The sequence below is a fragment of the Babylonia areolata genome, chromosome 10 (assembly GCF_041734735.1).
Source record: "Babylonia areolata isolate BAREFJ2019XMU chromosome 10, ASM4173473v1, whole genome shotgun sequence".
NCBI classification, from domain to species: domain Eukaryota; kingdom Metazoa; phylum Mollusca; class Gastropoda; order Neogastropoda; family Buccinidae; genus Babylonia; species Babylonia areolata.
The window spans coordinates 26,605,704-26,627,442 of NC_134885.1; the positions used below are offsets into that span (position 1 = coordinate 26,605,704).

The following is a 21,739-nucleotide window of genomic DNA, read 5'->3' on the forward strand; positions in this document are numbered from 1 at the left end:
GCATTACATCGCATTTTCCGCATGATTAGGGTGTGTGCTTGAGCAGAGTAGAAATGAATGCTGACCTGAAGGCTTTAATGTGTGCAGATTTGATTTTTAAAATGTGAACAGTTAGCACACTAACCTAAAGCTCATCCAAAAATCCATGGACAGAAAACATGATTTTGGTGAGTTAAAGGGTAACTAAGAATAGACGAGACACTCCCGGGATCGTTAAAAACCTTCAAATAAGCCACATCATTGTATAAGCCGCAGAGGCTGAAGCTGGGAGAAAAAGTCGAGGCTTATAGACCAAACTTTACGGTAGTGTGACAAAAAACACCACTGTGGTTTTGTATTTAGACAGACTGGCTACAAACTTGGCATGGCAAAAGGAGAGGGATTAAGCTTTAATAAGTCACTTTCTGCATCTACATCGCCATCAACTGGGCTAAAATCTGTTATCATTTGGCCCCTTTTCACTGTCACTGAAAACTTCCTCAGCCACATATGTCTAATTTCCCGACATTTTCAACATTAAAATTTTAACAAAGAGAACATCTAGGCAGCAAGTCAAACAAAGCTCTTCTTCCATTTAAGGATGAGGCTCCTTGTTTTTGTGTCAAACATGGGAATGCAGAGTTCAGTGACTTTGTGTACATGTGGCAGAATCACAACTTACACCAAACCCTACACCACCAAGACCCAACTATGGTGCCCATCTCATTATCCACATTCACTGCGGTGTTTTGCAGGTTTATTTTTTGACCAACTTATTGGAAAACTGATTACCTGAACAAGCAACTGGGATCTATGTTCCTGCTGCCTCCTTTTTCCAACATCCTTTTTTTTTCTTGTGCACACGTTTTACAAATATGTACACACACACACATAAACACTTTTGAATAAGCAAATGTGTCCATGCAGACACACTAGCACACACACTTTCCACAATCACCAGTATGTGTGACAGAACATTAAACAAAAATTCTGCAAAATCACTTTCATATATGCAATTGTGTCCATGCCCTCCCCCCACCCCCATTCCTACCATGGTCCCCACCTTGTCCAGGGCACGGTCCTTGATGTGGATCTCCTGGTCCCAGTGCCCATCAATGGAGGCCAGCACGTCCGACCCCATCAGGATCTTGCCGTGGATTCTGTTGGAGGCTTGACCACTGCCCAGAAAGGGCTGCCAACACCACCAACACACCACCACTCAGTACACTGGACATTCCCTTGAAAACAAAAAATGACTGCCTACATGGTGGGGGTTAACATGGTCATACAATTTAAAAAGCACTGTGAGTGACTGTAGGGGTTGCAGCCCATGAATGAAGATGATTATGCTGGACATCATGCCGACACAAGGGTTACATATCCCTGGCAGACTGACGGAAAGAGAATCCTATCATCTTATTGACTAACATATTTCTTGGGCTTCCTCTGGTTGTGTGTATGCATGTGTGGGTGTGTTCGTTTGCATGTTTGTGTGTGCACACACTTGTTTGTTCCTGTGTACTTGATGCATACATGTTTATGTATTCATAACTTTTTGTTGCAAACACCACAAGTTTCCTGTCTGGGAAGTGTGATCATCAATGCGCATTATTATTATCATTATTATTAATTGGAATAATTTTTGTTTGAATGATTACAGGCAATGCACCTCCCCCACCCCCTCTATATTTCATTTTCAAGAGCAAGTTGCAGCATTCTGTACTTACATGCTATTGTACTAAGATATGACATTCCAAGTACTTGATGCCAGATTCATTTTATGAAAAGAGTTAACTTGCAGTGAACTTGTTTTAAAAGGATCAACATTTGTCATATGGAAATTAAAGTGTGTGTGGTCGTTTTGCAACTTGCATCAAAACTTGCACTGATACTTGCTGGAACCTTTTAAATAACCGTTCATTTTCATTCTTTTTTATAACCTTGTTGTGGCTGTTTTTGTAACTTGCATTAATCATTTGCCATTATTAAGGTACAGGTTCTTTTTTTTATTTTTTTTTTATAACATTGTTGTGATTGTTTGTGTACTTGTATTATATATATATCCAATTATTCTTTAGTGACTAATGTTATCAGAGAGTTAACAAGCATGATCAATATGATATAACTTTGATCAGACCTAATCTGTACTAGCTGCAACACATTCCCAGAAAAGATCACTTCAAAAATATCTTCCAGTGAAAGAAGAAATGACAATATGATGGCTGATTATGTGAAAAAAGGAAAAGAAAAAAGAATAACTGAAATTTTTATGGAGGATTCACCATATTCAGGCACCATCTTCCTACATGGGATGGCTGGGCAGTTCTGGTCACTGAGAAAATACCAGTGTTCAAGTTAACTACACACACACATACACACATGATAATAAGACAATTCCATAGATTCTTTCCCCTTCCACAAATAAAATGAAAAAGGATTGATGAATTTCAAACTGCAACAATATCAACAATAAACAGAGCAACAAAAGTCACTCAGTTTTTCAGCTCAACAACTAACAGACTTACATAATTCTTCATAGTACTTTTGACTTCATGCTGCATCAGATAAAAATTGTGGGGGAAAAAGGACTTCTACCCTACGTTAATGTGCACACAGCCGCACGCACAAAAGAAGTAAAAGACAAATTGACAAACACCTTCAACTTAAACTCCAGTTCACACTTGTAGCCAGTCTTGGGGCAGTCCACTGTAACCTTTCCCCCCAGTTCCATGGTCAGTGTACCAATCAGAATTCCTGAAATAGCTCCACATTTTATACACTTTACTCCATGATCAGTACACCAGTTAGAATTCCTGAAATGGACCCACATTTTATACACTTTACTCAACGGTCAATGTACCAGTTAACATTCCTGAAATGGGCCCAGTTTTCACACTTTACTCCATGGTCAGTGTACTGATTGGAATTCCTGAAATGGGCCCACATCCTACATGCTTTGCTCCATTCCATGAACAGTGTACCGATCAGAATTCCTAAAATGGGCCCACGTTTGATTCACTTTATTCCATGGCTACTGCAGCAATCAACATACCTGAAATGGGGACACACTAAACACACTTTACTCCATGCTTACTGTATCAATCAGAATTCCTGAGATGGACCCATGTTTTAAACACTTTACTCCATGGCAACTGTATCAACCATAATTCCTGCAACAGGCCCAAATTTTACACTTTGTCACAGTATTCCTCAAACTGTAACATGCTATTAAAGACTTAAAATCATCGTGCTTTGCCTGGCTGGCTCAACTGATTTCACGATGGGCTCGCACTCAAAATCTAAATTCAAATGACAGACACCAGACAAATAATTTTTTTTTAAAAAGAGGCATTTTCCATGCCCATCTGCCAATATCATTCTACCTGTGTAGGGTTGATATGTCCCTTCTCTCACTTTCATTAAATGGATATCCCCGTCAGCCATATCACCTCAGGTGAGTGTCAACGTTTAACTGAAAGTAGCAAAATAACTTTGTACTTTTAGCACCTTTTGTAACAGCTTTTCTCAAACTGCCACACACTATGAATGACATGAGAAGTCTTTTGTACTCTTCATCAGACAGTTCAACTGATTTCTTGTGCTGTTATTAGAGAGCTTCATGTCCACACTGTCGCTCAAATTACACACACACACACACACACTCACATTTACACCTCTATAAAGCAATCTGTAAGTTAAACCATTTTCCTCAGGCACACCCCTGATCCTTGAAATATGCACCGACCGGCAAGACCCCAATTCAACTGGTGAACATCACCCTAACCGGCAACACACCTGAAACGTTTATTTTTCCATCAGTCATGGAATCTGACCATCCCTGTTTCTGTTTCCCAGAACAACAGGCCTCCCTAGGGTTTCACACGGTTACCACACTCATGGTGCCTGAAATATCTCTGTTTATCCTGTAAGAGTTACTGTTGATAGGTACTTCTTTTCTAGCAAGATTTCTTGCCAGTGACACATGTAGCTCAGGGAATTCTTCAGTGACAATGTTTGATATACAAGAGAAGGCACACATAATCATAAGCACATATAGATGCCTTTTGTTTCACAAGTGCATAAAAATGAAAACACAGGCAAACACCTTTACAATGAGCATAGGGCATGGTAATAAAGTAATCCTCCCCTCTCTCCAAGAACGACAAGGTGGCTACTCCGTCCAAAATGGCTGACAAGGAATTCCCTGCACACATAATCAGGAGTGGTTCAAACACATATCATAAACTGCAGAGATTTCATCTTTTGTCTTTTCTTCTGTTCAACTTTATTTGCATGAAAGAAAAAAAAAAAAACATCCAGAAAAGTTAAAACAGACAAGGAAGCCAATGCATGCAAAAAGAATGGGTAGTCCTTATATTGATAAGCACATGTATGTGTCCAAAATTCTACTCTGTGTGTATGATTTTCAATTTATGTTTGTACTTTTTATGTACTATCTCCCCCAATATTCCTTGTGACCCTGGTACACTTGGTAATAAAGACATGTTCTATTCTATAAATCATCATATCATGCTTCACAAGCTGAGATTACAAAAACATTTTAAATTTGTACCTGGCACACCACAACTTTATTGAAAGTTTTTTTCTTTTCATAAGAGACAAAGCTGGTAATGGCATCAGTGTCAGTTTCCTGGAGGTGCCAGAGTGTGCTTACTAAACCATTTATGTATGGTTTTGTCTTCCTGGGCTAAAATTTCTTGATAAAAAGAGAAAAAGGCCATGGTGAGTTTGCCTTCTCAGACATCAGACCCCCCAAAGTCTGTCCACATGCAGGCCTTACCATAGAACTTGGACCTTGCCAGAATACTGCCGCTGATGTTGAAGCCGTCTTTGCGGTTGGTAACGTGGAAGACAGTGATTGGAGGGTGGTGTGACACCTGCACAAAGTTCAATCATCATGATCACCACTGTCACCATCACACAATGTCTGCGCTGTGTTCAGGAAGAATGAGAGTTTATTTTGGCATGGGTTCCCAGCCTGTTCTTATTTTTTATCTTTTTTTATAAAGGATTCACAGAAATTCGCATTTTGGGGTGTGGAAGATACAACAACAATACTTTCCCATTGAATCACAATTTCAGTCTAACCATGTCAAACAGAACAAGCAACACACACACAGACACATGCACACACATGCACGCACACAGTAACATTAATAATCATAAGAATAGTAATAATGATACTAATTCTACTACAAAGAAAAACAATAATAATAATTTATAACAAAACAAATCAAATTTCAACATACTATGTTCCAGACGTAACTTAAGTTTCACAACCTTCCAAAAAGTAAACTTTAGTAGTGTTTTCTTCCAGAATGAAATAAATAGCACAAACCAAATATTTTTTTAATATAATATTTCTCGGACATTCTAAAGCAAAATGAAATTCATCCCGAAATGTTCCCGTACTTCATTCCTTGCAAATTCGGTTTGCTCTGTCTTTGCCTTTTCTTCTTACAATTTTGATCAGCAGTTCATGGTTACTGCAACAAAACTTTATTTATGTATGTATCTGGAATTATTAGCTGATTAATAGTGCAGCTGACAACACAGGGCATATCAGGACTGCCCGGCCTCTTAATCCAAATCTATCTGATGTGAAGCAATATTGCTGTCGGTTGATCAGGTATCTGGTATTGGCTGTGGCCATCACAACATCAGCAAACACTGGGTGTCTTGATATACAGAACATCTGAACACCATTAGCTCCTCTTTAGTGCCACAACTCTGCAAAGACAAAAAGCACAGCATTACCTGGGAAAACGTTCATATGTATGGCAAAGAAACCAACATATTCAAAGGGAAACAATCAGCAAAGCTGTAGGGATCACCCCAAAAGAACCCATTCTTAAACAAAACAACTGGTCAGACTCCCTGAAATAATAATACGCACATCACTTGATGCAAGACCAGCCTCCCAACATTTATCACCATGCAGTGTCTGAAAAGACAGTCAATCCATGTGCATAATATTTTCTCTACTGAGCAAGTATGGTTTCACAGAGAGAGATGGGGGGACAGATCAACAGACAAGACAAGATGGAGAGACCTGTTCAGCAATGTAGAAAGTACGACTGCCTGTGGCAGGGTGGAGCCAGCAACAGCGGAACACCTCTCCTATCACTGGGTTGTAGGGCTTCTTCAGACCCTGCACACAGGACCCATCACTACGCTGAAAACTTCTTTCACATCCTGTACACAAGGTTTCTTCACATCCTGCACGTGTGAGCTCTTACACACACAGATATGCACACACACACAAATATACACACACATACATGCGCACACTAGCACACATACACACAAATACAAACCACATCACAGCTTTTTGGGGGGTTTTCATATACACACAGACACACACCACATCACAGCTTTTAAGACCTTTTATCCATCAACACCAAAACCATTCATTCCCTGTCTGGGGATCAAGGGGAGTGTCCTTGCCTTCACCTGTTTGCCCAGCAAAACACCTGTGACAGTGCTTGTCTGGATTCATCCCCGAGTCTTAACACAAACCAGCAGGACTGAAAATCTCTATGTTTGATGGTTGGAAACAACTTTAAACTATGAATTTGTCTTGTCCCATTAGATGTACACACAATGAAAATAAGTTTAAAACTATGATTCTGTCTTACCCCTGCAGATGAGCACACAATGTTTGTAAACAAGTTCAAACAGTGAATTTGTCTTTCTCCTGCAGATGTACATACAGTATCTATAAACAAGTTCAAATGTGAATTTGCCTTTCCCTTGTAAATGTACACACAATGTTGTATATTTGTCTTTCCCCAACAGATATGAACTGAATGTTTGAACACAATTCTATGTGGATAAACCTGACAAAAAAAAAAAGATCATACCTTAGGCTTCTTGTAGAATCCTGAGAGATACCATCTGACGACAGACTTCATGCGACTGTAAGGACTTTCCTCCAACACTGCCCTGCAGTACAAACCAGACAGTTCTGACTGCACAGACACATTCAGCGCATCCCACAAACTCAGAATTACTTTTAACAGTCCCTCAAAGCTAAAACTGTACAGTCTACCTGGCCTAACTAAGCGGATTGGGTTATGCTACTGGTTGGGCATCTGCTTGGCAATTGTGATGTAGCAAATATGGATTTATCCGGATGGAGTGATTCCTCCTTGAGAAACTGAAGCTGATCATAGTGGTAATCTCTTATGCATCACCAAACCACACAAAAAATATCAGTGTTGATAATATAGTGGTCCTGTTTTAACCGTCACCCACCCACACAAAATATTAGTACAGCATAATCATAGTGATCCTGTTTTAACCGTCACCCACCCAAACAAAATATTAATATAGCATAATCATAGTCACCCTGTTATAACCGTCATCCATCCACACAAAATGTTAGTATAGTATAATCATAGTGATCCTGTTATAACCGTCACACATCCACACAAAATATTAGTACAGCATAATCATAGTGATCCTGTTATAACTGTCATCCATCCACACAAAATGTTAGTATAGCATAATCATAGTGATCCTGTTATAACCGTCACACATCCACACAAAATGTTAGTATAGCATAATCATAGTGATCCTGTTATAACCGTCACACATCCACACAAAATGTTAGTATAGCATAATCACAAGAGTTCATGACTTAACCATCACCCACCCACACAAAATATTAGTGTGGCCTAATTAATAGTGGTCCTATTCAACCACCACCCAAACCACAGAAAACGTTAGTGTGGCACAATCAAAGCAGTCCTGTGTTAACCATCACCCACCCAGACAGGATGTCAGAATGGTAGTAGTAGTCAGACAGCTTGTCCAGGAAGGAGCGTGGCTCCAAGATGAAGGTAGGCAGCACCACTTTGGACAGGTCCATACCTGGACGTACCTGAAACAGAAAGGAAAGGTTTTTCTTCAAGGGCAGGGTTGTTTGGGTTCTTAACTTTGGGGTGGGGTTGCTGCAGCTGATAACACAGTTTATCCAAAAAGGAGTGGTGATCCAAGATGATGCACAACATCTTGGATTTACCAAGATGCACTGGATTGTTTTTTGTTTCCCTTGCCCCATCTTTGTCCCTGCTGTCTAAGGGCTGGAACTCTGGACTGTTCATCCTGGGCGCCCTTTCATAGACACTACTACATCCAAACTGCTGCAAGGGTGGGTACAAACGTTTGTCGATTGAGTGTGGGTCTTGGTGCTTGCAAGACTGCGAATTTGTGTGTGTGCATGCGTGCGTGCGTGTGTGTGTGTGCGTGCGTTGCACGCGCATGTGTGTGTGTGTGTGTGTGTGCGCGCGCGCGTTGTGCGTGTATGTGTGTGTGTGTCCGAGTGTATATGCATGCATGACTGTCTGCATATATTTCAATTATTTGCCTTTTATGTATCTTTAACTTTACCACATTTTCATGTATTTATTTGTTTATTTTCTTTATTATTCTATTTCATTTTATTTACACAAACTTAAGGTAGGCTCTCAACACCTGATCAGCACATCAGGTTTACTCAAGAGTCAGGCATCTGCTCTTCTTTTATTTTTTTGTTTTTGTTGTTGGTTGTCCAGTCATCTGCACCATTTCAATGGCATTACTCCTACACCACTCATGCCTAGTTCCCTGTACACAGCCACATCCGGGTTCATCTGTCACAGTCTCAAAGTCAACAGTCCACAAGGAACCACTGAAGTTGGGCTGCCAGGAGGCCACACACCAGAGGAGACCCTGCACTGCTGCCGAGTCACTTTAATGGTGTTCAGTAGTGCCTGTTCTAATCTAATGTACTTAGGACATTACCTATTAAACACCCTGCTGAAAAGGAACAAGTTCAAATAAAGGTGACAAACAACTTTACCTGTAAGCTCAGTGAGACAAAAGCTATTCATTAAATAAATAGTATACTTTTCAGCAACAATCAAGGGATTAAGAATGTAGCCAAACCCCAGCAAAAAAACAAAGAAACATACAATTCTACTGGGTCACAACATGAGTAGCTGACTGAAATACAAACAGGCCTTTCAGCTGGTTTGTACAAACAGGATGGAGACAGAGGGAAAACTAGTTTTCCAAAGATTGTGATAGAGGTTATCCAGCTGAAGGAGAATCTTCAAACACATGTTGGGTTTCTGCAGCTGCCAAGAGTACCAAGCCTGACATGTTTTCCCAGGTAACAATATATATCTTCCTTGCAGAGCACCTAAAGGATGTTAAGGCATTCTTCAGTTTCAGTTTCTCAAGGAGACGCCATGCATTCAGACGAATCCATATATGATTACCACATCTGTTAGGCAGATGCCTGACAGCAGCATAACCCAGCTCACTTAGTCACGCCTTGAGTGCATGCATTTATATATCTATATACCTATCAGATTGGATTTCTTTTTCAGAGATTTGCCAGAGGATAACTCTTTTTGTAGCCATGGGTTCTTTTTCTGTGCGCCAAATACGTGCTGCACATTGGACCTCGGTTTATCGTCTCATCTGAATGACTAGATGCCCAGTTTGATTTTCCAGTCAAACTTGGAAGAAAGGGTGAGAGTGGGATTTGAACCCAGATCCTCATGGACACTGTATGGGCAGACAGGTGTCTTAACCATTCTGCCACCTTCCTCCTTTTCAGATTCTTCAGAAGGCTGGAAATGTTGATTTGTCTACTTGCTGCCACAAGCTTGTCTGGTGAAACATACAGACAGGGCACGCAGTCTTGTCCACTGTTCTTTGGAATCCACTCCTTTTCTGCCACTACTTTTGTCTTCAGTTTTCAGAGTTAAAGAAAGAGAAGAAGTAAAAGCAGACAAGAGAGCATGCAACACACCTGTTTGACTAGAGTCCATATCAACCCCTTGTTTTCGTCGTTCACCTCCTCTGTTTGGCACTCATCCCCTCTCTGAAAGCAAAACACTCATCTTTTTTTCTAGTCTGTCACAGTCCCTCACTCACATCTTTTAAAACAAATCTAAACAAACCCCTTTTCAATCAGCCTCTGCATAATCAAGGCACTCCATTCTATTTCTGTATTCTGTTGATCAACACCTATCTCATCCATACACGTTAGTATGTTACTTTGTGGGTTTTGTGCATTGTGTTTTATAATATTAATGATTCTGTTTTATGTTTCTACTACTTTTTATGTGCTTTCTTGCTTCAGTTTAGGTACTGGATTTGTAAAGCGTTTAGAGTTTGCTTATGCTTGAATCATAGCGCTACATAAAAATAAAATATCATTATCATCATTACATGGTAAACCTGTCACACAACACACCTGGCCCATCCTCTCTCCAAGGTAGACCTACCACACACCTGGCCCACCATCTCCAAGGTAAACCTGTCACACAACACACCTGTCCCACCCCCTCTCCAAGGTAGACCTGTCACACACCTGGCCCATCCTCTCTCCAAGGTAGACCTGTCACACAACACACCTGTCCCACCCCCTCTCCAAGGTAGACCTGTCACACACCTGGCCCATCCTCTCTCCAAGGTAGACCTGTCACACAACACACCTGGCCCATCCCCTCTCCAAGGTAAACCTGTCACACAACACACCTGGCCCACCCTCTCCAAGCTAAACCTGTCACACAACACACCTGTCCCCCCCCCCTCTCCAAGGAAGACCTGTCACACAACACACCTAACCCAGCCCCTCTCAATGGTAAACCTGTCACACACCTGGCCCACCCCCTCTCCAAGCTAAACCTGTCACCCCACATGAAAGCGCCTAGCTTACCCTCTCCCTAAGAATGAAAACATGTCAACCCACACCAACGCACCTGGCCCAATTCTTCCTGTTTGTTGACAAAATAGCTGGTCTCAGTGGGGGGATCAAGGATGTTGTGGCGTGGCCGCAGGTCCTCCTCAAATTCTGAGGGAGAGGTGTCAGTGTCCTCCCGTTCTGACTTGTCCTCGTCCAGACCTGCACAGTGACATGATACAGTGATGACAATACCATTGTTACCATCACCTTGTGTTTCTTTCCGTGGACTGTACTTCAAATTTAATGGCAAAAGACTGGACAAAAACCAATAAAAATACCATCGTTACCATCACCTTGTTTCTTTCAGTGGACTCTACTTTCAAATTCAATTGTGAAAGACTGCACAAAAACCATCTTTACTATTTTAGCATTTATATCTTAACTGATTGTTTTCTTTTGTTGTTGTTTGGTTTACAAACATGACTATGTAATGGAACAGAGATCCCTTACTCCACATCTCTAACTCCTGATGGTATTTCCTTTTTTTTCTTTTTTTAAGTCACAAACTCGAGCAAAGCTATGATTTTTATTCACATACATTTTTTAAAACCAAGGGACTTCTTTTTTCCGGACACATTATCTGCACTGAGTCCCCATTTGGAATTTTAATTTGAACCTTTCACACACATGCATGCACTCTTGCTCATCCATACACACGCACTTACCCAACTGGACACATTCACACAATCTGTAACAATCATTTGAGACATAAAATAAAAGACAGAAATAAAATATGCTACACACACAATCTCTCTCTCTCTCTCTCTCTCTCTCTCGTTACTGTTACTGTCACAGGGACAGTCTAAAAGACTGGGCGATGCCTAAAATCTTTATCCTTGAGTAATAAAGTTCTGAGTCTTGAATCTCTCTCTCTCTCTTTCTGTGTGTGTGTGTGTGTGTGTGTGTGTGTGTGTGTGTGTTTTGAGTGTGTGTGTTTTGAGTGTGTGTGTATGTGAGTGTGAGTATGAGTGTGTGAGTGTGAGCATGTGTGTCTGGGGGGTGTGTGTGTGTGTGTGTGTAAATGTGTGTGAATGTGTGTGTGTGTTTTGAGTGTGTGTGTGTGTGTGTGTATGTGAGAGTAAGTATGAGTGTGAGTGTGTGAGTGCGAGCATGTGTGTCTGGGGTGTGTGTGTGTGTGTGTGTGTGTGTGTTTGTGTGTGTGTGAATTTGTGTGTGTGTGTGTGTGTGTGTGTGTGTGTGTGTGTGTGTGTGTGTTTGTGTGTGTGTGTGTGTGTGTGTGTGTGTTGTGTGTGTGTGTGTGTGTGTGTGTGATACGCATATCAAAAACCATAAGTCCTACAAGCATTGATATCTCTGGCATCCACATGTTGCACTAAGATAAAAGAAACAACAACAAATTCATTTCATAACAAAATTCAAATGCCACAATATGCAGCTTTATGATGGGAAAGAAAATAAATCTGAGGCATGAATATGGCTTCCTGATTCTTGTTAAAGACTCAAGACAAAACAAAAAGCTGGCAACTGCCAACAAATTTGTCAATTCCACAGCTCAGGTGAACACAATCACATGCATAAAGAACAAGAGAGGCAAGGCCTTCAAGACTCACTTGTGATACACTTAAAAACAAATCCAAGCTTTTTATGTATTGAGTATAATTTCAAAATGTAATGTTTAAGATGAAAAAGATCAGTTTAAAGCAAATTAACTCCCCTAGCATTACAGAGTAATTTCCCTTTTTTACTATCTGCACCAAAACGTTTGCAAAATAAATAAAACTTCCATGCTTAGCAAAAGAAGTTCCTGTTTGAACAAAAAATGATCATAATGACTGCTCTAGCTGTTGGGTCAGAATATCAGATCAAAGTGCCAAGTTTAGAAAATACAAAAAATCTAAATATAACAATAAATGCAGTTTGCATATAATTAGGCTTCATTCTTTATTTTTTGGTGCCCATCCCAGAGGCGCAATATTGTTTTAAACAAGATGACTGGAAAGAACTGAATTTTTCCTATTTTTATGCCAAATTTGGTGTCAACTGACAAAGTAGTTGCAGAGAAAATGTCAATGTTAAAGTTTACCACGGACACACAGACACACACAGACAACTGAACACCGGGACCGGGTTAAAACATAGACTCACTTTGTTTACACAAGTGAGTCAAAAATGACGCAATGAATTGAATTCCTCAAGGCAATATAACTGTGCTGATCTCAATGTGCTAAACTCAATTTTTTCACGTAACAAACACATGCAAATGAATTAAAAAAAAAATAATAATAATAAAAAATCAGTATGTAAACTTGAATAAATGAACATACAAAAACAAAATCAGATGCTGGCAGCAAATCTGGCAACAGAGGGAGAACTGTTTTATTCATTGCCATTTATCTACATTGATACGATCACCAGGAAGAACACAGACATGGACAGAAACCAGATGCTTGTCGGTAGCTGTCAATCTCCGAACTGACCAGCCAACTAACACTGTGTAAATCATTACTGGCTTTATTAAGCAAGGATGGAAGTGTCTGATTTTTTTTATAAATCTGAAATGTTTACGACCAGTCCTGAGGCATGTTTCTTACATGCTAGTAAGACGAACTTCTTGCGATACATGCTATGAAGGTGCTTGTGGCAAGAGTGGCTAGGTTCTTTTGAGTCAAGGCTAGGTAGCTTTTTGAGCATCTTTGCTGCAAGGTAAGGATAAAATTAACTTCCCATCTCATATTCATTTCTTTGCACATGTACTCCTTGCCCTTACCACTCGCTTTCTCACCACTTGCACGTGAGCATGCTCACTAATAAGAAACATGTTTCTGGGTACACTGCAAACCAAACTGTGTGTCTTAATACCCAAACAAAGTAAAATAAACATTTTCATTTCAGTTTTTTCTTTTTCTTTCCTTCTTTCTTTTTCTCTTCCATGTGTTAGCAGTGTACACAAGTTTGGGTTCATAATCCATTTAACACTTGATTGTCCTGTCATTCTTGGCTCAGTTATTTGTAACAGAATTATTTTGTCACAACTGCAGTAGAGGTGAGGAAAGACTATTTTGTTTTTGAACTGAACAACAAAGACATACATATTGCTTTTGTTACTGTCATCCTCTATACCATAAAAATGGTGAAGTTCAAAGTTCGTTCACTCACTGATGCAGTCAATCACTCACTCAACAAACCATTTATACACATGGCACAAAACGTATACTACACTGATATTGAATGCCATTCTTTCAGGGTTTTCCACATATATACATGTTCTTTTATTTCTGCATGATTTCATGCTTACATTTTTACACATATATTACATTCATATGAATGTGTGTGAGTGTGTGTGTGTGTGTGTGTGTGTGTGTGTGTGTGCATGCGTGTGTGTGAGAGAATGTGTGTATGCATGTGTACGTGCAAATGAGATGAAGAGAGGAATAGTGTGGATCAATTGCATGTGTCTATTAGTGTAAAATGAAGGCTTTTTTAAAATTCTGTACATCTTTTAAAAAGATGTATGTCAATGCCTGTATGTTCTAATGCTTGCATTCTTATGTGATTTTAAATGTATGTGTATGAGCAGACACAAATTTCCCCTGTACTCTGATGTACCATACTGTACTGTACTGTTCTGAACTGTACTATACTGTACTGTGCTGTACTGCACTATACTGTACTGTACTGCATTGTATTGTATAACGTAAAATCCTTTTTTTTTAAATTTCAATTTATTTTGTACACAATATTTTCATTGTTTATCTTTACAGTTGTTTTAACTATCTCAGTGTCTCCAAAAGAAGAGAAAAAATGGTTTTTAAAATGCAGTGTTTCTGCTTCTGCTGTTTCAGCTGGAAAGCAACATATCATGCACAGGCCCCACACAATTTCAAATCACCAAAAATCAGCTTCAGTGCCACATCTGCACCTGCATGTCTCTGGTTGCTATCTCTTTCCTCCTCGTGGCCACGCACACAGTGCCCAATCTTTTCCTGACTGATGGTTCTGCAAGTACTGTGCTGGTCACCTGCTCCATGGAGGAGCTGCCCAGGACAAACAGCGAGATGTGAGTCTGAACAATAAAAACTGGGTCACTGTGGAGGTCTTTTTGATTTCAGAATGTAAATGCATGACAATAGCGTCATGTCCTCCATCCACACATGGACAGTATTCATCAAATTTTGTTGACTGGAGGTGCTGCACTTTGTTTTTTCCCTGCTTAAACTGCTGCACTGGTTATCATTTAGTCAGCTTGAAAGCCAGAATGCCCCATGATGATTTTTTCATCTCGCCCCTTTCCTCTTCCACAAGGTGTCCATTCACTATTTTCTGTTTACCAGACGGAAATTTTCTCCTCCTTTTTCTAATTTTTGCATTCACATTCCCTATTTGGCAGTGCTTTCCATGGGCTTGATTCTGGACCAGATGGCCACACCCTTCATGAGCCCCATGTGAGGAAGGAAAATAGCACCATTCCTGTTGCTCAGGTTTCAGGTAAGCACAGCTGGTGAGGTGGCTCTGCTCCTGTCTGTGCTGGTTACAGTTGTCCTCCATCAAGCCACTCCTGCCCACTGACATTCCCTCCAGCACACCCCAGTCATGTCCACTCTGGTCAAAGAAGCCAGACTGATGGTCCTCATCAGATTTGGACCACCACTGCACAGCACTCAACTGCCTGTAGGGTAAAGAGGCGCAGCAGCGTGTGCCTGAGTTCTGCCTGTTCTGGGAGTGGTTGACCCCCTGGGCACTGGCCCCACCTGGGGAGTAGGGGGTGTCCACAGGGTCAGGAGGCATCAGGGGGCGCCACTTATCCTTGCCGTACTCCTGGTTGAGGTGGTCCTCCTTCACCAGGATGTCCATGCGCAGGTTCATCTTCTCCAGCTCCAGTTTCTGCCGCTCGGTGGTCAGCTTCTTCAGCTTCACATTGCACACCGCTACCTTCAGCTCTTCCAGATTGGACACCGCCCCCTGGTCTGCTGCCGCACCTGCCCCTGACACACCCACACACTGTTTTGCATCACCTGCCATTTCACAGCTGCATGTAAGGATTTATCAAGTAGAGCTAAACACGCATTACTTTGTATTATGAAAAAAATGGTAACTTTAGAAAATCATTCTTTTGAGTTGCTTATGAAACTATTTGATTCTCAGATACAAGCTATTGTTTAGTACGGAGCTGAAATTTGGGGTCTGTCTAATGCTGCAGTATTTTGTGAGAATGTACATTTATTTGTGTTGAAAAAGTTTCTAGGAGTAAGTATGAAAATGCCTAATGATTTGATCTATGGCGAGACAAAAAGATATCCGATGTATCTCAATTCTGTGACAAGATGTATCTCTTACTGGTTAAAATTAACACAAATGAAGATTTTAGGTTGCCAAGAAAAGCATATAATATGTTATATGATTTGGATGTAAGGGGTAAGAAAAACTGGGTATCAATGGTGAGAATTAAGTTATATGAAATGGGATTTGGTTATGTGTGGTTACAGCAGGGAGTAGGGGATATAAATGGATTTATCCGTACATTTCGAAATAGATTAACTGATTGTAGATGGCAAGTATGGTCGTACCACATTCAAGATAGCAATCGATTTGAGTTTTATAGGCTGTTTATTTCAATGCATTCACTTCCGATTTATCTGTCAATGATGATGGATAGGCATTTGAAATATATTATGACACTGTTTAGATTTGGGATTTCCGATCTCTCTCTTCATCGTTATCGTTATAGTAAATTGAATGATCATGATATTATTTGTCCCTTGTGCAGATGTGCTGAAGAAAATGAACTTCACTTCGTGTTACGTTGCCCTGCCTTTAATGACCTTAGGCTACAGTTAATTCCACAAAAATATCATAGACATCCACCTCTGTTTCAACTTTCCTTGCTAATGTCATCAACAAATGAAACCATTGTAAAACAGTTTGCTATATACTTGTATAAGGCATTCAAAATCTGCAGTTTGATATGTGATTAACTGTGCTTTTTGTGTGTGCATGTGCATTCTTAGAATTGTAGTTAGATGTTTTCTGTTCCACATTGTTCTGGAATGTGACAATTTGTGTTCACTGATCCCCTTCTTGAGGGGCCACGGCCTTTATTGAATAAAAATGTTCGTTCGTTCACATCACCTGCCACCTACTTTTGACTGTCACACACCCACAGACTATTTCACATCACCTGTCACCTGCTTTTGACTGTCACACACCTACATACTGTTTCACATCACCTGTCACCTGCTTTTGAGTGTCAAACACCCACACACTGTTTTGCATCATCTGTCACCTGCTTTTGACTGTCACACACCCACACACTGTTTCACATCACCTGTCACCTGCTTTTGACTGTCACACACCCACACACTGTTTTGCATCACCTGTCACCTGCTTTTGAGTGTCACACACCCACACACTGTTTCACATCACCTGTCACCTGCTTTTGAGTGTCACACACCCACACACTGTTTTGCATCATCTGTCACCTGCTTTTGAGTGTCACACACCCACACACCGTTTCACATCACCTGTCACCTGCTTCTAACCATCACACACCCACACACACCTGCTTTTCTATTTTTGACCCTTCTCTCAAGCATCCAGAAACAGAATGCAAAATGTTATAATTCATAATTAACAGACATTTTTATGGACAAAATATCAAGTCTGTTGGTAAACACTCTCTTAAATCTATGTTCCACCAAAACTGATGACTGAAGACAACTGATACAGCGCACTAATGAGTTAATGAACACTAACACACTACTTTAAGCAGACAGCTTATCAGAAACCAGGAGGCAAGGACATTGTTTACCTCAGTTTCACAGAGACAATGAACTGCTTCCTCGTTTACTTCTTATGGATGTGGGGGAAATAGTGTCTTGTCTGTCCTTTGCAAATGTAGGGTGAACTATTTCCGGTCAATCTTTAACACACAAGAAAGGTGTTACCTGTCCTTTATTTTATGTCTGTCCTTTACACACATGGAGTAAAATATTTCCTGTATGTCCTTTACACATGTAGGGCAAAATGTTTCTTGTCTGTCCTTTACACATATGGGGCAAAATGTTTCCTGTATGTCCTTTATACATGGGGCAAAATATTTCCTGTATGTCCTTTACACATGTGGAGTAAAATGTTTCTTGTCTATCCTTTTATACATGCTGGGCAAAATACTTCCTGTATGTCCTTCACACATGTGGGGCAAAATGTTTATGTCCTTTACACGTGTAGGGCAAAATGTTTATGTCTTTTACATGTGTAGGGCAAAATGTTTGTCCTTTACACATGTGGGGCAAAATGTTTCCTGTGTGTCCTTTACACATGTGGGGCAAAATGTTTCCTGTACATCCTTTAAACATATGGGCATACTATTTCCTGCCTGTCCATTACCCATGTGGGGTAAAATGTTTCCTGTACGTCCTTTAAACATATGGGCATACTATTTCCTGCCTGTCCTTCACATGTGGGACAAAATATTTCCTGTATGTTCTTTTCATGTGTGTGGCAAAATGTTCTTGTCTGTCCTTTACACATGTGGGGCAAAATGTTTCCTGTATGTCCTTTACACATGTGTGGCAAAATGTTTCCTGTATGTCCTTTATACATACTGGCATACTATTTCCTGTTTGTCCTTTGCACATGTGAGGCAAATGTTTCGGTCTTTTCGAGATGTGGGGCATATTGGTTCCTGCCTGTCCTTTACACAAATGAGGCAAAATATTTCCTGCCTGTCCTTTACACAACTAGGACAAAATGTTTCCTGTATGTCCTTTACACAAACGAGACAAAATATTTCCTGCATGTCCTTTATACAACTGGGACAAAATGTTTCCTGTCTGTCCTTTACACACATGGTGCAAAACGTTTTGTCTGTCATGTGCACATAATAATAATACTAATAATGATAGTATTTATATAGTGCTGAATCTTGTGCATAGACAAATCTAAGCGCTTTCACACCAGTCATTCACATGCATGTGGGGCAATATCAAATATTTCTTTACTGCGTCTGGGGAAGAATGTTTCATGTCTCATAAATGCATGCCAAAGTATTCCAGTCTGTCCTTTCCACAACTTGGACAAAATGTTTGTCTGTCCTTTCTGGATGTGGGGCAAAATGATTCCTGGCTGTCCTCTACATGTGGACACAATGTTTCCTGCCTGTCATTTAAAATGTGGGACAAAATGTTTCCAGTGTGCCCTTTCCGCATGTTGGGTATCAAGTTTCCTGCACGTCCTTTGCAAACTGGGACAAAACAGGGAGGTAGGGCTATGAATGAAAATACTTGACTCTGACAAATTGTTGTTTGGGGGAAAGTGACAAAGAAACTTACCAGAGCTTGGGTGTTGTTTGGAAACCGTTTGGTCACCAGTTGAAGGTTCTGCAACGCCTTTGGCCTTGGTGGGATCTGCACTTCTCTTTTCTGACGAGGTGTCCTCTTGGGTGGGCAAGTTCTGTGCATCCTGTGCAGCATCCTCTGCAGGGACAACTTTGTACTTTTGAGCCACAAACACTGGTGATCCAGCAGCAGCAGCTGTATCATCCTGGCCCAGTCGGTGTTTTTTCAGCGTCTCAGCACACTTGGGACACAGCTCAGATAAAACCGGCGTCCCCCCCGTTTGGTCTGTCAAGGGTCCTTGGGCTCCTTTCCATGCTTCTGTATTCTGGATGCAGAATGGCATGTCGAACACAAGGTCATCATTTTCACTGGTGGATGTTCTACGATCCAAATGCTCAGGTGGTAGTGGGGACGGCATGGATGAAGAGGATGTGGCAGACGTCGCTGTTGTCATTTCATCAGATGGGGCCACTTCCAAATTGCTCCCTGTGCCAGGCTGTGAAATGCCTGAGCTTGAGCCAATGTCCTTACTGACTGCCTCAGGCGCTGGTGAAGAGCCTGCATCTTCTGCCTTAACTGATGCCTCTGAAGATTGTGCAGAAATACCAGATGTTTTTGACATGGAAGTTGATGACTGTGCTGCCTTAGCATCTGACAAGCTGACAGCCTGGCTCTCTTCGGAAGTGCTTGGAGCCAGATGTTTGGTGCTCTCTTCCAATGCGCCTGCTGCTGCTGCCTCTCCCTCAGCTGGAGCAGCTTCATGACCAGCTGCCTCTTCCCCCTTTTTCTTCTTCTTCTTCTTCTTCTTTTTTTTCTTCTTCTTGTCCTTCTTATCTTCCCCTTCCTCTGTAGATTCTGCGGTGTCTGCCTTCTCTTCTCCACCTGTCTGCTGTGCTGGCTTTTCCACTCCTTCTCCCTCTCCTTCTTTGTCCTTTTTACCTTCTTCCTCACCTGTCCCTCCTTCTGATTTCTCCCCTTCAGGCCCTTCTTTGTGTTTTTTGTGTTTCTTTTTTTTCTTTTTGCTCTTTTTCTTCTTTCCGCCTTCTTCCTCTGGCTGATCTGTTTTTGATTTTTCCTCAGTTTTTGATTTTTCCTCAGTTTTTGATTTGTCCTCAGTTTCTCCCCCTTCTTTGTCTTTCTTGTGTTTCTTCTTTTTCTTTTTGCCATGTTCCTTGCCTGCTTCTTCTTTTGGTTCTTTTTCTTTGTGTTTTTTCTTTTTCTTCTTTTTACCACCCTCATCTCCAGATTCACCTTTGCCTTCTTCAGATCCTTTTTTCTTCTTGCTTCCTCCTTCTTCCCCACCTTTTCCATCTGGTACATTGTCCTTTTCTTTTGATTTGTGCTTTTTCTTCTTTTTCTTTCCACCTTCTTCATCTCCCTCTTTTTTTTTTTTCCTCAATTTTCCACCTTCAGCTTTTCCCTTCTCTGGTTCTCTTTTCCTCCTTTTCTTAGATTCTCTTTTTTCATCTTCTTTATGTGACTTCCTGTGTGTATTGATTTTGCTACCTTTTGCGGTTGTCTCATTTTTTCGATATCGTCGACTGCTGTGGCGGGGACTCTGGCTACGAGAAAAAGCTGTTCGGGGCCTGACCCTGGTTGTGACGTATTTTTTGGAAAAGCTGTGGCTCCCTCTGGCAGAGTCGTTGTGGTCCGTGCTGCTGGCTGACTCACTGGGCTCCACCTTCAAAGAACTGGCCAGTTCAGAAATGTAGCTGACTCGCGATAAGTCATCGGACGGGCTGTCTGTGCTGTTTGTGATGTTGGAATCCTGACTGGCCGGGGATAACACACCTGTGTCTGTTGATGCAGCCTTCCCCCTCCTCCACCTCACTCTCCTTCTTCTTTGGTCAGAGGTTTGGGATCGGGATTGGGTGTCACTGCTGCTGTCTTCTTCAGAGTCGCTGGTTCTGGACTGGGAGGTTCTGCTTCTGGAGCTCTGTGTGCCAGAGTCAGATCTGACGGTATGATCTGTCAACTGTGATGATCCTGAATGACTGGACATGGATTCTGTCTCCGTACTGCTTAAAGTGGTGTACTCTGACTGAGTGCCTGCATCTGCTGTGCTGAAGAATATATCCTGCAGGACAGGGCCAGATGAGGAAGGAAAATCTGCATGTTTAGTAGCTTGTGATGACCACTTAATAGACAATTTTCTACCATCTCCAGTCCCAATCATTGAAGGATGCTGATGGTGACTTATTCTATCTGTACCTTGCTGAATGGTTTGAGTGCTTCGGTCTACTTTCAACCATGCACCACTATTGATCTTCAACTGACTTTGTTGATCTGGACTGTGGTGCTGTCTTGCTACTGGAGGTTCTGCAGTCTTCTGTTTGAACAGACCACCCTCTCTAGCCCACCAATCATACACACTGTGGCCCTCTCGAGTACTGCTTTTGGTGCTTTGTGTGCAGGAAACATCTGCATCATAAAACTTCATGTCAGGAAACATCCAGTGCAGCCTGCCCCTGCTTATGCCACCACTATTCTTTTTTGAATTTGTGGGGGGATATTTTGCAAAATCCCTTGGCTCCATTTTCCGGGCTGGGCCTGGTGATTTTGAGACATTTGAGGCAAAAAAGTTTGAGAACATATTATAAGGGTTGCCTTTGTTATTATCCACATTAAACTCTCCAGAATGAAGTGAAGTCTTGATGGATTGGCTGTCCTCTCTTGGCCCTTTATCTCTGGCTATTAAGTG

General features: G+C 41.2%; 1 protein-coding gene across 3 annotated transcripts in view; it reads right to left on the bottom strand.

The window, feature by feature from the left end:
- Positions 1-21,739, bottom strand: part of LOC143286918 (oxysterol-binding protein-related protein 8-like) — an 82,324-nt gene that overhangs the window by 11,776 nt on the left and 48,809 nt on the right. For all 3 annotated transcript variants that reach the window (XM_076594867.1, XM_076594869.1, XM_076594868.1), the window contains 9 exons: positions 10,761-10,903; positions 9,806-9,877; positions 7,773-7,885; positions 6,864-6,945; positions 6,053-6,151; positions 4,781-4,877; positions 4,085-4,183; positions 2,636-2,733; positions 1,043-1,171 (listed from right to left, as the gene is read on the bottom strand). In XM_076594867.1, the coding sequence (XP_076450982.1) occupies positions 1,043-1,171; positions 2,636-2,733; positions 4,085-4,183; positions 4,781-4,877; positions 6,053-6,151; positions 6,864-6,945; positions 7,773-7,885; positions 9,806-9,877; positions 10,761-10,903 (932 nt within the window). The remainder of the gene's footprint in view (positions 1-1,042; positions 1,172-2,635; positions 2,734-4,084; positions 4,184-4,780; positions 4,878-6,052; positions 6,152-6,863; positions 6,946-7,772; positions 7,886-9,805; positions 9,878-10,760; positions 10,904-21,739) is intronic.